At 37.0% G+C, this 17,168-nt stretch overlaps 2 protein-coding genes across 5 annotated transcripts; one reads left to right on the top strand and one right to left on the bottom strand.

Annotated features, from left to right (window-relative positions):
* The first annotated feature begins 889 nt into the window (after positions 1–889).
* LOC113032268 (uncharacterized) lies at positions 890–8,110 on the top strand. Of its 4 annotated transcripts, XM_026185090.1 has the most exons (13): positions 890–1,043; positions 1,206–1,263; positions 2,557–2,631; positions 3,008–3,224; positions 3,533–4,323; positions 4,403–4,500; positions 4,757–4,954; positions 5,035–5,121; positions 5,274–5,527; positions 5,752–5,880; positions 5,945–6,082; positions 6,828–6,930; positions 7,201–8,110. In XM_026185090.1, exons 5-13 carry the CDS (start codon positions 4,274–4,276, stop codon positions 7,416–7,418), a joined length of 1,275 nt encoding a protein of 424 aa, XP_026040875.1. In that variant the 5' UTR covers positions 890–1,043; positions 1,206–1,263; positions 2,557–2,631; positions 3,008–3,224; positions 3,533–4,273; the 3' UTR covers positions 7,419–8,110. The 4 variants fall into 4 exon arrangements, with proteins under 4 accessions (XP_026040875.1, XP_026040866.1, XP_026040883.1 ...); XM_026185081.1 differs by having other exon boundaries at positions 890–1,263; XM_026185098.1 differs by lacking the exons at positions 890–1,043; positions 1,206–1,263; positions 2,557–2,631; positions 3,008–3,224 and having other exon boundaries at positions 3,507–3,598; positions 3,803–4,323.
* Positions 8,111–10,616: 2,506 nt separating this feature from the next.
* On the bottom strand, positions 10,617–13,786 carry LOC113009607 (uncharacterized). The gene is made up of 6 exons (XM_026148014.1): positions 13,633–13,786; positions 13,414–13,471; positions 11,508–12,181; positions 11,281–11,303; positions 11,066–11,183; positions 10,617–10,623 (listed from the first exon to the last, which is right to left on the bottom strand). Exons 2-6 carry the CDS (start codon positions 13,441–13,443, stop codon positions 10,617–10,619), a joined length of 852 nt encoding a protein of 283 aa, XP_026003799.1. The 5' UTR covers positions 13,444–13,471; positions 13,633–13,786.
* Positions 13,787–17,168: the final 3,382 nt, after the last annotated feature.

The raw sequence follows: 17,168 nt of genomic DNA, 5'->3' as shown, positions 1-17,168 counted from the left end.
ACACAGGAGGCACCTGACACAACGCAGTACAAAGCATCAGCATGACAAATTGTCCATGGTAGAAATCCATCTGTGTTCCTGATGCTGACCAAGTTATAGCAGTAATGTAGATTTTCCAAGTTTTCCACTAAGTTCGTCATCTCTGAAGTAGCAGTTTTAAAAAGGTATGATGTGGCCCGAAACGACAGTGCTGTTGCTGGAAACAAACAACACTTTAGGACTGAACTACTGAGCTAAGGACATAAGTGTTTTCCTTTTTTTGGACCATTTCTTAAATCTAACAAATTGGACAAACTGGAATACTTTAATTAACAAGTGGCATGACCATCTGTGCTCAACAAATCAATGCCTCGTCTAAATGCCCAGGATTGCCGTTGAACACCACTGAACACCAATGAGTGAGGATTATACTCATTGAGTTCCTAGCTAAAGAATTACAGAATAAAAGCAGTTTAGTAAAAATACTACTTACAGTCCTGAACAAACATTAGGCCTTTATGACAGTCGCTCAGATCTTTTTTTACGGAGTCCACCAAAAATTAAAGATCTAAGACCACTAACTGCAAAATTTGAACATTACGAACACAAAGAACTGGTGAAAAAACAGGGGAAGGAAGTGAAGGGAACGCACCTTGTATGGAAGAAATATAGTATCATCAGAATTCAAGTATTTTTAGACATTGAATTTATGACACTGAATTTTTATCCTCCAAATTTCCCTGCAAAAATATTCACCTGCAAAAATTCACCTGCAAAAAATTCACCTGCAAAAATTCACCTGAAAAAAATTCACCTGCAAAAAATTCACCTGCCAAAAATTCACCTGAAAAAAATTCACCTGCAAAAAAATTCACCTGCAAAAATTCACCTGCAAAAAATTCACCTGCAAAAATTCACCTGCAAAAGTGATGAACTTTAATGACCCAAGCCAGAGCAATCAGCACCAGATCGAGTCGAGTGGCTCTCGGCCAATTAAATTACGCTGTTTGATCACATGACACCGTTAGCCAGCAGTTTGTCTCCTAAAAGAGAGCTGTTTAGAGGTGAGTGATTAAGTTTTTCTCCTAAATAGAGATCATTACAGAACGCCTAGTCCTACTTAAAATCCCATTTATTTATTTATTTTTTTTTATCATCTACTCGAACTAAGGAAAACGTTTGACTAACTCAAAGACAATTTCCACGCCTCCCATGCCTGTCTGCAGAAGCAGTTTTGAATTTAGGAGTGCCAAGATGGCAGCGGCAAACCCTGGCGGCTCTCCGGTGAGTATATATTTTTTTTTATCTTCAAGTTTGTCTTTTGAAACCTTAATTTTATTTAAATCCGTTGCTCACGTATAAAGTACACAGACGGGGTCTTTGCTCAACTCGTCTGAGGCGTGTCTCACTAAGCGCTACATGCTAGCATCCTGCTAACCGAGCTACCCTTTACATGCTGTGCTTTAGAAAATAGGATACTCGTTAAAAAAATACTCCGCAGATATTGATAGATAGACGAACACTGCAAATATAATGTTGGAAACGAGAACGGCCTTTGGTGAAGGGGTAAAATACACCATGAATAAAGCCATAGAGTGAATGGCTGCCATGGTTGCAGAACAGCCTGATTTAATGACAAGAATGGGGAAGAGTGAGGTGAAGTGAACCAAAGCCACAAAACACGGTCAGACAAGGCGGCAAAAGGGCAGTGATCTGTCCGTCAGTATGAAGTTGGTGTGTGCTTTGGTGAACAAAAACTCCAGACCGGTAGCAGGAAGATGGGAGACTCGTGTTTCACTGGAATAGTGGTGAATTAAAACATCCTTTGTTGGGGACATTTTGGTGTAAATACATCCATACAGGCAAGACAGAGGCAGACCAGACAGTGAAGAAAACAAGGCAAACATTAGAAATATTAAAACGGAAATATAGGATTAATATAACATACAATTTGGGAAAATGTAAGGAACGCAATGTAAATGATATTGTAAAGTCATTAAAACAGCATACTCTGATTAAAAGAAACATGTAATTGGGTAGGATAATAATAATTATAATAATAATAAACATGTACAAGATGGGTATGTATACTTGTACCCAGAATTTAACAACTATAAAGTTGTAGCATGCCAGACCATCTTGATTGAATGTAACTTCGCTCCACACAAGTTTTTTGTTAGACATATTCATATTGTTATCTAATAAATGATACATTCTTAGATTTTATCGAACGTTAATTTATAAATTGTTTCTGTCTTTATGTGTTCGTTTCAGATTATGCAGGATGAAATTATTCGATCAGCAAGACACTTGCTGCAGTTGCTTACATCATCCAACCAAACTCCTGCTGTTGCTGCTGCGATGAATCAGAATACAAGGTACTTTAGCAAGACTTATGAGTCAATCCTACATTCAACTAAATTGAGATATATATATATATACACACACATATACGTATATATATATATATATGTGTGTGTGTGTGTATATATATGTGTGTGTATATATATATATATATATATATATATATATATATACACACACACACACATGAGAATATGATTTTATTTCTTGCAGAGAACAGAGTCAAGGTGGCCAGGGTACCAGCTTGGTCAACCCTGAAAGACCATCCCTTCAGCAAGAAATGACCAGGTGAAAAAGTCATAAACTAAACACTCAGCATGAGCATGGAATTTAGGATGGAACTTTATATCTTACCTGCTCTACACTCAGGGCTTGAATTACAACAACAGTCAATCACATAAAAATATACTTTTGGTAGTTCTGAGTCTGTCACGGATCTGGCTCGTTTCGACCCAGTATTTTGAGTTCTGATGTTTTGGTTTATTTTTGAATGTTTGTGTTTTTCGGGTGCTGCTATTATTATTATTATTATTTTTAATATATTATATTTCCGTGTTTCTGTGTATACTGCAGTGTTAGTGCTGTGTTGAATTTGTATAAACAAACTAAAAAAGCATTTCATAATAGTCGCTTTTAAATAATTTTGTTAAAATGTTTGGGACAGGTCTTTTCCTGGTATTTTCTCAAGAGGAAAGGGGAAAAGGCGATTCCCTGCTACATCTCTGGTGCCTGCTAAGAAGCCTAAACCTTTTGAAGTGGTATTTTATTTGCTCCCAAAACAAATGGAGAAGACCCCAACAGAACATGAAAAATATATCCACACACAGGCAGGGATGGGTCAAAGAACAGCACATCTTGATGAGAGCACAACACATGAAGAGGTATAAACTTATTCTTTTTATTCACTGATCAAAACTGAGAAGTTTTCGCTTAATAAAAGTGTTATTGAAGGTGACCATCACTGCAAGTCACAGGTGGCATTTACAAAAAATATTATTATTGGATATTCATCATTAATCATGAAAATGTAACTGTAAATTTTGGATTGAAAAAGATTTTTTTATTATATCCAGTTTGCACTGTAAATGCATGGTTCTTTTACCGTTTCTTAGTATATACAGGGGTATAATTAATGTTAAATGTGTAATTTATTTGGACTCAGAGATTGTATTTGTATTATTGCTTTCAGTTAAGGGACGCCTTGAATGATTTGTTTCCCAAACTGAAGGCTGCTGGCTGCTGTTCAAACCTGGGGGTGTGTATGAATTCTGCACTGTGTAATTAAACTAGAAACTGATCCTGCTGTTTAATAAGTACTTTTAAGACAAGTTCCTTTTCACCGCATGTTGTGAATTCCTAATTCTGAGTAGTTTTGAAGATACTTTTCTTTTTCACTTTTCTTGAGGCATTGGATATATTTCATGATCAGAATAATCTGCTGCAATTTGCTTTTATACAGGTGGTTGGGGAAGCCGAAAACTCTCTCTGGTTCCTCCAGCTGATATTGGCTATACAGGGACAATCCTAAAGGCTGCCAGTTGTGGGGGTAAAAATGTATATATTGCTCCTATTCAAGAGGAACTTAGCAATGACCCTGTACCACTAAGCGATGAGTCCTTCAGATGCATGCCAAAAGCAAAATGCCAGAAGTGTGGCATAGGTGTTCCACTGCAACTTCTGTCAGAACACCTAAAATCCTGTCCTCCTTTGGAAACTCCCAGTGAAAGTACTGTGGTGAATTTAGATGGTGATGAACCTACAGAAAAGGAATGTAGGTTTTTTTGACAATTTCATACTAACATATTACCCAAAAACATAAAGTGTTAAGAGCTAGCTAGAAGGAAAAATTAAATGTTAAAAAAATTAAACTTTGTCCTTTAAAATTTATTGCACAACAGCACCATTGCAGCAGTGTCCTGTCTGCACAGATATGTTTCACTCTGACCTCATTGAGCTGCATGCCTCTTCATGTGGAGAAAGGTATTTAGCAACAAAAATTGCAAATTTTATTGTCATTGGATTTAAGCCTTGAATGAAATTTAACAACATATTTTGATAGTAGCTCACGAAATGAAAAGGGGCATGAAGATACAATAATTGAGGAAGGGCTAGCAGATATGCCAGGACCATCTGGAACTACTTGTGAAGTCAGGGATGGTAGGTCAATCATTTAGTCACAGGTTATGTAAGGAAGGTGTTGATTAGTAACAATCAACAGCTAATGTGAACAATTCCCGGAAATCAAACCATTAGTTTGTATCCATTCAATGGATTTCTTATTTTTGATAGCCTCATATTCAAACTACTTTAGACAATCCTTCAAAGGATAAAACATAATCTTTTTGTAACAGTATCTAGATAGAACTTGATATACAGACTATATCCAATTATAATCACCTCTATTTTCTTTTAGGCTGGTTAACTGTTTTGGACTCTTCAAAGGCCATATATGAATGTGCAAAGAATGCTTTGGACATGCATGAAATGGAGAGCCCATTACGTCTCACAATGGACATCAGACAAAGTGTAGCTGATCAGGACATGGCCCTCATCTCATTCTACAAGAGACCCAATGTTGAATGGGCACGTCCCTTGGAGTGCAGGCTTGAGGGTAAATTTTCTGAAAATGATACATAAATATATCTTGAAATAATTATTTGTATTCATTATTTTATTTTGGTGATCTAACAGGGGATACAGCTATCGGACAAGGAGTAATACGTTTTTTCTTATCAACATGCATGGAGAAGCTGATGTCTGGTTTTTGCATCAATTTTGGTTAGTTTGTTTTGGTTGACCGTACCTATGTTTGATGATCATTATATTGTATAACTTTTCACAAGTTAATTGTCTCTTTATTTTGTGAAAACCTCTGTATTGTGTGTAAGTAATCTTTTTTTTTTTTTCCTTTCTTTTCATTTATCTCATAGCAAACTCTAATGTTACTCCACTTTTTGAGGGAGAGCCAGGCCATTACATACCATCAGCAGCTCACTTTCTTGTGGAGAGTGATATGTTCCTTATGGCAGGGAGGATGGTAGGGCACTCCTTTCTTCATGGAGGCCCATGCCTATCTGGACTTAGCCCAGCCGTTGTGCATGTCCTACTTGGTGGTAGTCCTGAAACTGCCACCGTTACACCCGAGGACTGTCCAGATCTAGACCTGAGAGGGACAATTCAGCTTGTAGGTTTTTATGTTTAAATGAGGAAACGTTTATACATTGCCCCGTATGAGTTATAAACATGTCTAACCTAGACTAATCCTTTAAAATTGTTCTAGATCAAAAACTCTGCCATTGAGACATGGTCTGAGACTTTAAACTTGTCTTTTTTTAAAAATTTTATGTATGAGGAATTAGGAATTTATAGTTCTTGTTTCTGTCTGAATTACTGTCTTATGGGTTACAGCTTGAAGGGCAATCCAAGCTGTCGGATGAAGAGAGAAAACGTGTTCAGGATCTGGCATATGCATGGGACCTCCCCCCCTTGACAGAGAACAACAGGAGATGGCTGTTTGAGAAATTATTACTCCATTCTGTGAGTGAATTGAAAAGTAAGTAAAATATTTCTGTGTTACTGTTTAGTTAACGTTTTTCCTTAGGTCATTGGAAGAGTGACGAGGTCGATAAAACAGCTGAGAAGGGGACTTAAAGAAACCCATATGTGGACCCTGCTGACCCAGCGACCTGACACGGTGCCCTTACTCTTTCCACAAGAGTTGGCTGCTGTGAATCCTGAGGTAAATTTTGTGTTCCTAAATACTGTATTCATTAATAACATTTTACTGTGCGTTGTAGAAAATGTAGTCCAAAGCAAACTATGAAGACTTGAGTCATTCTACAAAGTGAAAAAATTGCAATTTTAATTTGGCATTTACCAAGAATTATGTATCAAATAATAAACTTACCATAACAAAGCTGTATTCATTTTTACAAATAAAATGCACAAATACTAAAAATGAACATATTCTTGTGGACCATACATCTTTACAGCAGTTTTTCTTTAGTCCTGTAAAAATAAAACTGCTCGAAAAGCATGATTTACATATAGAAAACGATTTTGTAGATTTGAAAAAGACATAATGACTAAAATACATTAGTAATTATTTGGTAATACACATTTTCTAATTATATATTTAGCCATTACTGTTGTTTGAATTTGAAAAAAAAAAAATTTAATTTCTATTTTCATTTTTTGTTTGAGACAGTTTCTTCTTTTAAGATACAGTCAAAACTATGTAGAGGTTTGGGGATCCAAGTGAACACAAAAAGCACAAAACATGGATTATTATAGAAATTTATTCAAGAAATCAAGTCATGGACCATAAGGCTAAGTGGGTGATAGTGAGCTAAGAACAGGTGTGACTAATTAGATAAAATATGGCTATAGGGAAGGGAACTCCCCAAAACAAGAAGAGACAAAATCCATGGAAATCTGAAAAATGTGCAGCAGTATTTTTAAGGGTATACTTTGTTCTGTTACAGGTCCTTCTTCAGCGGATCGTGTGGCCAGAAGATGAAGATGATGACTGTCCTCCTCAAAATAAATGCCGAATCACAGGCTACATGAGGCATTTTATTCTAAATGGTAGGTTTGCCATTTTGCAGGAGGGGAATACTACGGAGCCCCGCAGGGGACATGGGAGAAAAAAAAATTAAGACGGACTTTTGCGAGATCTCGCAATACTTTTGCGAGATCCCGAGTTTGTTTTTGCGAGATCTCGCAAAAGTCCGTCTTAATTTTTTTTTTTCTCCCGTGTCCCCTGCGGGGCTCCGTAGAGTACCAATATTATTGTAATGTTAAAAATATATTGGTTGGATTTTTTTCAAGGTTGTTAAACCTCTTTTTTCTTCACAGCAACACCAAGTGAGCTGACAAATGTCCTAAAATTCTGGACTGGATGGGAGATTGTGCCAAAAAGTCTCACAGTGGAGCTAGTGGATGGCAGACATCCAACTGCTGCCACCTGCTATGAGACCTTGCGCATTCCATACCACTACAAGGACTATTTAACTTTTAAGGAAGACCTCATTGCCTGCTCTGAAACCTTCCACTCAGGGTTTGGACTCATTTGAGTCATTCCCATAATGCAAGGTAGTGGTGTACAAGTCTCTGTTTAAGATTTGGAATATAAATGTTCACATCTACTGGGCCTCTCTGATGCCATTTACTCTGTGCAGGCAACATTGGTTCTTGGTTCAGTTCTCGGTTGAAAATGCCTTTAAGTAGTTTTTAAAACTGTTAATGTCTTGAAAGTTTACCTTGTCAATGACATCTTGCATGCATCTTGATCAAAATAAAAGGACAAGATTGACTTACATTGCTGTTTTAATTTTGAAACATTCCAACCATCAGCCTTCAGTCAAATATTGCTTTACAACATAACATTCAAACTGACAAGCAGTTTCTATTTAGTTTTCTGAGTGAATCAATATTTTTAAGTTCCCTCTCTCCTAATTCTTCAGTGTTTACATTACGAAGCTTTACTAAAAATTGTTACTTATAGCGAAGTTTATAGCTTGAAACAGTTGGTGAACCCTGTGTAATCTCAGATTTCAGCACAATTTGAAGATCAGATCCCATTTCATGACCAAAGTCACAATAATCAGAACTGCTTATACACAATTATGTTAATGAAAAAATCCTTGAAAATTCTTTGAGTTGGTTTAGTTTAAGCAGACTGATTGTCCAGATGTCCGTGATGAAGATCCGATTACATTTCATGACCAAATTGTGCAGAAATTAATGAAATTCAACAAGATACACAAACTTTTTCCTGCAACTGTATGTAGCTTTCCTATTCTAAATGAATTGCTGACAAAACTGAACAGCCATAATGTAGATGTCCGCACCAAAGGACTGGGATGCCGCTCTTGGATTAACAACGCCCTGTAAAGTTGTCATTTGTTCTTCTGTCAATGGACAGTCAGTGTTCGGAACAACAATGCTTGAATGGTTATGGCAAGATAGGCCACTGTCCTCCCAGTCAATGTCTGGAATCTGGAAGCCCTGCAACGAACAAGCAAAATTAGGAAAGAATAATTGTATATAGGAATCAGAGTACTAAAAATGTGCACCTTTACCTGTGTGTTTTCTGGAACAGCAACAGGGTGATATCTGTGACCCAACTCCCACAGCTGGTTGGGACTCATGTTGTTTTCTGTTCGCAGTGGATGGTTGTCCCATCCACTGCAAAATGTATTCAAATCATCCTCCAGTCGAGGAAGAAAGACGTAATGGCAGCAAAAGAGGTGTGCAACATTTGAAATGTCAAGAAGGCCCTCTTCCTCAAGGTTGTGAAGAACATCGTAGTAAATGCATGTAACGGCCACCCAGAGGTCTCTCCACAGTCGCTCTATTCTGAAATAATATATAAAAAATATTTAATTAGGTATGGCTTTTCTTGGTGTGTATGACAAATTCCCTGCTTGTTTCTAACCCTACATGAAATGTGTGCATGACAACAGTAATAATACATTATCAGGGCATGTAGGAAGGACCCAGGCATATCACTTAAAAGGTGCCAAAAGGGTTGTAATGATCAGTGGCAACATGAGATGACAACCAGACCATTAACACAGAATGAACATTCATGGAAGGAAGGAACAGACTGGAAAGGGTGCGTGAATAACTAAAAAATAGGGCACATTCCTGAAGGCTCTTTGGGGTTTGTAGGACCTGTCCAATGTTTTCTTCCTTGAGGGGTAAGTAATGGAAATTGAAGGAAAAAACAACAAAAACTGCCAAAAAAAAAAAAAAAAAAAAAAAAGGAACACCTGATACATATCAGAAAGTATATCATGCTGGATAGGGCACTGTTCTCTAAAGACATTTTACTGTAAAACTTTCATAAAACTATACCCTTTAAATGTATGTATTTTTAAATAATGGAAATAAAAATGCAACACCTTCCATCTTATGTCAGAAACATTTGAGGTGGACAGTATTTTATGAGAACAAACCTTTGATTGTGCACACTCTTTCCTGAAATGAAACTGCCTCTTCCTGTGCCACGAACAGTAAACATCAGCCGTGCAACCTCCACATTTTCCCCTCCGTGGTCGCCACGAACCCTGAAAACAAAGAATCGTACCCCAAAACATTCGAAGCTTTAACCCTTTACAGCCGATCGGAGCGGGCACGCTCCATTTTGCGTAACTATTTTTAAATCCCGGTAGCTCTGCAACCACGTAAGCTAGCGCAATAATTTTTTTTGCATATGAAACCGGAGGAGTTGTACTTACATCTGATGCCATCAGCTTGTCCTAGGTCACAGTTTCCTTCCACATATAGCTTTGCAAAAACTGCATAAAAATCACTTGCAGCAACAAAAACATGATATTCCAGAAACACGCTTCGCCGATCCGATCAGCTGTTTGTAACACTTCCTACGTCCATCAGCGCGAACTATCACATGACCGCATGACCTGCCCGAAACCGGAAGTGACGTCATTTTGCGGAAATGTAGTTTTTTTACGATCGGGGCCTTATGAGCCTATACTTTAGTTTATGACTTTCTGTGTCGTTTCTGGGATGCTTAGGACTCATATTGCACTGCTGGAAATAGTTTATTTTGATGCATATGCTGTTATTTTGCAAATTTGCACTATAATATTTATTTTCGTTTTTCCTGCAGTGTATAAAAATTGGTGTATTTCAAAAATAAAACTATGAAGACACTCAAAATAAATTTCCTGTGGTGGGAAACTAGTTTGTGCAACTTTTTTGTATTTACAGTTTTGAGGGATAAGCCTCTTAAATTTCTCTAACTAGAAATATATGTTAAAAAAACAAAAACGATTTTCAATTTTTTTGTAGTTTATTGCACTTTTTTGCAATTTATGTAATTACTATGCACCTAATGCAGACATATTATTAAAATTTAGGCTGTAATGGTTGTATTGATGTATAGCAACTTGAAATGCTCCCAAAAATGGCTCCACAGCATGTAAAAATATAATATAAGCTCTGGCGGACTTGGTTCTATGGTAGGTCTTAAAGGGTTAAACAAACTTAGATCTGATAATAAAGAACAGTATATGCCTTAAGCAAAGTTTGAAAAACAAATTGTAAAAGAATCCTTAAAATCTTTCATTGCTACTGCTCTTGAATGCATCAGAAAAATTGTCTCATGAATGCACTTTCCAGCATGTGTCAGTATGAAGTTTAATTTAACACAGCTGTTAAAACATTTTTCAGGATTTCACAGGTTAGTAGTAATTACTTAGATTTATTGTATTTGTTGGAAATTACGCAAGTGCCATCTTGTATCATTATGATCTGTGTAAGGAGACAATTTTTAGAATATTTTTGCAAAAATATTTACATCAAATTAAACAAATAAGTAGTCTATGGCATTTAAAAGTGGTTACCTACAACTCTGAAATGATAATACTAATTCTTATTGATGATGATATTGAATTTGAAATCATGGTGTAACACTGAACCCGACATCATAAAATGATTACCCTTGTAATGTCAGGGAGTTACAGCCAAGGAGGCAAAATATTACTATCTCACCCCTTGTATCCAATTACATAACAGCAGTGTTTGGTAAAGGTGTTGAATTAATTTTTTTTTATTCTTAAATATCCCCAAGTCACCATAACAATCATTTGAAATTAGAGATATATATATTGAGGCAAGTTAGAATCATCTTAAACAACTTTTAATGAAATATCCAAATGTAGTCTTACAAAAGGTATGTAAGAAAATACCTAACCCATAATAAAATGCATCACTTATTACCTGAGAGGAAAACCAAACTTCTCGATTGATTTTTGGAAGAATGCCAGTGTTGTTGATGCCAGATTGTTGGAAGCAGCACCGAGATACATAATCTTTATAGGAAAAAGAACAATGGGAAACTTCCATGTAAATATTACATTTGATTTACTTACTAAACTAAACTTACCTTACGAGAAAAGCCATCAATACCTCCAAAGATCACAATGTTATAGCTGAATGGGGAAAACAAAATGTTTTTTTTATCAGTTTTTGAATTATCACTTTGAAGTGTTTAAATGTAAGCAATGCAAGATGTAATTTATGTATGTCCAGATGCAAATATAGTAACGAGTAAGATAACAAAATACAGTTCTGAACATTTGCAGATGAAAAAATTCTCAGGAATATCTTTCACTTCAAAAGATCAAATAATTTACCGTATCAGTTTGTGATTTGTGTCAATATGCATTAGAGACTGTGGTCCTGGGACGGAATAAGCACGTCGAGCAATGCATCCCAAGGAAAACATCCTTGACACAACACCAGCTGTGTCAACACGGTGCATAGAACTTCTAACCCTTTGGTACTGGACTCTGTGTCCTCTGGCCTGAAGAAGTGCTTTCACCATCCGGTATCCAGCGTGAGGCTGCCTGGATTTTATGTCTGTAATGCATTGGTCCAACTCTTCATCTGACAGGCTGCTATAGAGTGCTTTGACTGAAAGATTGAACTCATTCATGCGTCGGAATACTGTGCTTCTTGACATTCCCAAAATTTTAGCAATGGCTGGGATGGACAAGTTCAGTTCCAGAAGACTGTTAAGATGATGGGGGGAAAGAGCCATTCTTAGTCGCCCAGTAGGTCCCCACTCAAACTGAATGACAGCACTATGTAGATTCATTTTATCCTTTTCTCTGTTTATCAGAGTATGTAAACTACATAATGCATCTAAGAGGACAGGGCAAACCTGAACTTGACCAGACAAAGCTTGTAGAAAAACTAGTTCCTGGGTGCAAATGAAATCTAAAAAGTCCAGATCCAGGGGAAGGTGTTCAAGACAATGTTCTAAACGTGAACGCAGTCTCAGAAGAATATGATGTAGGAGAAGATCCTAAAGGAGAGGAAAAAGTAGAATTATTTTTGTAATTTTTAAATCACCAACAAAAAGTGAGTTAAAAACACAAGGTTAGTTACGTTAACTGAATATTCTTAGGCTATAAGATTCCAATGTTTATTTTATCATATTTCCTTATGGTTCTTTGAAAAAAGTATATTTTTTAATTCATGCCATTTGTTGCAGTATTTTGATTTTCTGGTTAGGATTTTATTTATTATTTTCTTACATCTTTTGTTTTAATAGCACAGTAAAAATTGAGCTCGCAAGAGAAAAAGCTTTATTTTCTATTTTATCTGTTTTATTTAAATGTTTTTGATAACAAAGCCAAACCAAAACCTACTGAAGAAAGCTGTAACTGATTCTTGAGTTCAGTGTTCCTAAGGAATACTCTGAATGGATGAAATAAAAATGAAAATAGATTGCCTGGTGGCGTGTTTCATTTATGAAAAGGTCAGAAAATAAAATTTGATATTGTAAAATGTAATCCCTTTTGTTTATGAAACAGTGAGCATGAATTTCTTAATGGGTGGCTCAGTTTGGGGAAATTGTGGGTAGCCTGCAAGGGCCTCAACTCAATCCTATATTTCCGTTTTAATATTTCTAATGTTTGCCTTGTTTTCTTCACTGTCTGGTCTGCCTCTGTCTTGCCTGTATGGATGCATTTACACCGAAATGTCCCCAACAAAGGATGTTTTAATTCACCACTATTCCAGTGAAACACGAGTCTCCCATCTTCCTGCTACCGGTCTGGAGTTTTTGTTCACCAAAGCACACACCAACTTCATACTGACGGACAGATCACTGCCCTTTTGCCGCCTTGTCTGACCGTGTTTTGTGGCTTTGGTTCACTTCACCTCACTCTTCCCCATTCTTGTCATTAAATCAGGCTGTTCTGCAACCATGGCAGCCATTCACTCTATGGCTTTATTCATGGTGTATTTTACCCCTTCACCAAAGGCTGTTCTCGTTTCCAACATTATATTTGCAGTGTTTGTCTATCTATCAATATCTGCGGAGTATTTTTTTAACGAGTATCCTATTTTCTAAAGCACAGCATGTAAAGGGTAGCTCGGTTAGCAGGATGCTAGCATGTAGCGCTTAGTGAGACACGCCTCAGACGAGTTGAGCAAAGACCCCGTCTGTGTACTTTATACGTGAGCAACGGATTTAAATAAAATTAAGGTTTCAAAAGACAAACTTGAAGATAAAAAAAAATATATACTCACCGGAGAGCCGCCAGGGTTTGCCGCTGCCATCTTGGCGCTCCTAAATTCAAAACTGCTTCTGCAGACAGGCATGGGAGGCGTGGAAATTGTCTTTGAGTTAGTCAAACGTTTTCCTTAGTTCGAGTAGATGATAAAAAAAATAAATAAATAAATGGGATTTTAAGTAGGACTAGGCGTTCTGTAATGATCTCTATTTAGGAGAAAAACTTAATCACTCACCTCTAAACAGCTCTCTTTTAGGAGACAAACTGCTGGCTAACTGTGTCATGTGATCAAACAGCGTAATTTAATTGGCCGAGAGCCACTCGACTCGATCTGGTGCTGATTGCTCTGGCTTGGGTCATTAAAGTTCATCACTTTTGCAGTTGAATTTTTGCAGGGGAATTTTTTGCAGGTGAATTTTTTTGCAGGTGAATTTTTGCAGGTGAATTTTTGCAGGTGAATTTTTTGCAGGTGAATTTTTGCAGGTGAATATTTTTGCAGGGAAATTTGGAGGATACAAATTCAGTGTCATAAATTCAATGTCTAAAAATACTTGAATTCTGATGATACTATATTTCTTCCATAACCTTGGCGTAAACCATAGGTGTCAAACTCTGGCCCGCGGGCCAAATTTGGCCCACAGCCTAATTACATTTGGCCCACGAAGCCACACCAAATTACTATTAGAGCTGGCCTACTGGTATTATACAGCTAATATATATATCGTTTATTATTAGGCTTTGCTTGTTCCATATTCAGTTTTTCAGCAAAACTTGTTTGAGTCCATAACAAAAGATTCATTCTTATATCTGGAGGAAGATTTTTTTTGTCCAATAAATATTAATGTTAGCCCACGACTTTGTTCCAGTTTTGAATTTTGGCCCACTGTGTATTTGAGTTTGACACCCCTGGCGTAAACAATCAATTCCTTCAAGAGATTCTAGAGATGCAAAAGGATTTTCCCTTTAAATAAACAGAAAATCACTTCAGTTGATAATTTTTTTTCTTTGTTGACAGTTGTTCCAAGCTGAGGACATCTGAGCCACCAGGTGCTTCTTAGTCAGTGTGGCTGTTGGTTTTCTCTTTGTCCACATTTGCCACATGGATTGTTATAACCGTTCTCACTGGATCAGCTTGTATAGTATTGCATCAGTCTCATGTTATCAGTCCTTGTCCATGTATGCCTGACACGGAGTTCTTAATGTGGGTGACATCTGGCTTGTTCTACTAAGACAATATGCATGTCAAAAATAATGAACCATTAGTGGCAGAAACAACAGGAAGTGCAGTATAAGCGTTTATTTGTTGTTTTGTAGCTTACAAACGTATAAAGTCCTCTGGGGAAGATGCTATTGAAGACCTAGCACTCATAAAAGCCTTTTCTGCAATATTCAGGAATCAGCAAACAAATTAGCAGCTCAACCTCAGACTAATGAGAACACACAACTCTTCATCATTTTGCATTCTGTTTGTGTGTCTGAGGAAGTGCTTCTAAAAATAATTTATTCATCCAGATTGTTCAAAGACTGGAATATCATAAGACTGCAATGATGTCTGTATGTATCATGTATATGTATGCCCCTGTCACAGTTAGGAAATTTGAATCTTGAGTTCAGCATGTACAATCTGAGAACAAAAAGCTGCTGTTTGGGCTCTGATTTTAACCATTCCTCCTCCTGCTGGCATCACGATCAGTGTGTCAAACAGCAGCAGAGGTCAGTTAGTTATGTCATTTTTCATAAGTGAAATTTAAGTTCGCCAGCTCTGCACAGTGAGTTTGTTGGTTTAGGAGGGGGGTGCCTCGTCAAAGTTACATCCGAATGATGTCATTTTTGGATGTCCAGTTTTGGTCCATTGATGGGGGTGTTTTGTAAAGCCAGGCATAGAGCTGGGTGATATAAGATTTTTTCATATCACGATATGTTTTTTTCATTTCAGGCGATAATGATATCTATCACGATATAAGCCAAATAACTATATTTGTAAAATTTAAATGTGCCGTTGCTCACAAGTAAAATGTGAAATAATCAGCAGCTTGTTTTTATTTAAATATTTATTTCCCATAATAAGTTCAGGTAGATGTACTTAAGGAACATGAGACTTTTTCAGATAAATAAAGGCAAATATTGCAAACTACACAAAAGGCAGCCGCTAAAGCGTTTAAGTTTCAAAATAGAACAAACGAAACAGACTACTAAATTGTCAATTCCACTTAGAAACAAAATATTAATTCTAAAAATAAATCTTAGTTTGTTTTACAGAAGAACAGACAAAACTGACTAACTTTTGTCAATATCAAATAAACTGAGAACTAAAAAGAAATTCTCAATCTCTCCTTGTTGTATAGCTGAGCTTTTCAAACAGTTTTAACAGTTACTTTAGTCTGACAAAAGCCGAATGACGAATTAGCGCTTCCAGTCAGAGACTGAGGCTACGTCCACACAGTGTGACGTCAAAAAATGCGCACACCTTTGACGCTACGTTTTCTCCGTTTTTCTAGTCCACACGTAAATGCAAAAACTGAGTTTTCAAAAATCTTCATTTTCAGTGACCAAAAACGCAGTTTACGTGTGGCCGAAAGGTGCAAACGCATAGAAAAATCTGCGTTTTCAAAAATACCCGGGTACGTGTGGACGTAGCGCATGCACCAGTTTATTGTATTTCCAGACTTGCTTTCAGCACAATTTACAGTGCGCGCTACTCTGTTTTTTGTCAGACTTGAAATAGCCGAAATACCTTCACACTACGGAACTTCTATGGCTCTTCCGTTCGACAATCTCTCCGGCGTTGGAACCATCATCTGTTTTCTCTTCGGTCATGCTCGGTTGATTTTTCTAGTCGGCACACTCATTTCCTCCATTACCCGGGCAGTACGGTGGCTGGCTGCTTCCCAAACAAATACACATGTGCGGCTTGGCACTTGTGCTGTACGTAACAAGTCACGTGACGTGACGCTGCGGCTGTGATTGGTTCGGCTCTGCGCTACTTAATTTGGATTGGCTGTTCTTTTTTTTTTTTTAAGAGGACAAGAGCGGCGAGGTCTATCGCAATAGTTTAATTTTTCTATCGAGAAAAAGTTATATCGCGATACATATCGTTATCGTTCTATCGCCCAGCTCTAGCCAGGCATCGTGTTTTTTTAAATGTCTACTGCAACTCTAGTGTTGACGTCCGTAGGACCTCCGTATACGGGCTATTTAAAGTCCGGATGTGGTTGTTGTGGACGTCTTTTCAATGTTAAATTTAGACTTAATGTAGCTACCGATCACAAACACATTCAATTTAATTCAATTTTATTTATACACCACCAAATCACAACATTAGTCGTCTCAAGGCGCTTTATACTGTAATGTAGACTCTACAATAACACATACAGAGAAAAACCCAACAATCACATAACCCACTATGAGCAAGCACTTTGGCAACAGTGGGAAGGAAAATCTCCCTTATAACAGGAAGAAACCTCTGGCAGAACCAGGCTCAGGGAGGGGTGGCCATCTGCCACGACTGGTTGGGGTGAGAGAATACACAAAATCACATTCACTTCCTCTTACAACTATTGAGCTCTTCACAATAAAACAGATTGCTAGTAAAAAATATAACCATTTATAATGCAAACACTCTTTAACCTGGTTACAAACAAATAATAGAAGTTTATTAATTGAAAAAAGTAAACTAGTTAAATAAAAACAGGAAAATGTAAAATGACAAAAAAAATTACCTGCATATACAGAATAAATCCAAAGGCTGACACATAATAAATTGTGTGTGTT

The sequence above is a fragment of the Astatotilapia calliptera genome, chromosome 2 (genome assembly GCF_900246225.1).
Source record: "Astatotilapia calliptera chromosome 2, fAstCal1.2, whole genome shotgun sequence".
NCBI lineage: Eukaryota > Metazoa > Chordata > Actinopteri > Cichliformes > Cichlidae > Astatotilapia > Astatotilapia calliptera.
The sequence above is the reverse complement of the archived record's forward strand: the minus strand, read 5'-3'. Positions and strand labels throughout refer to the sequence as shown.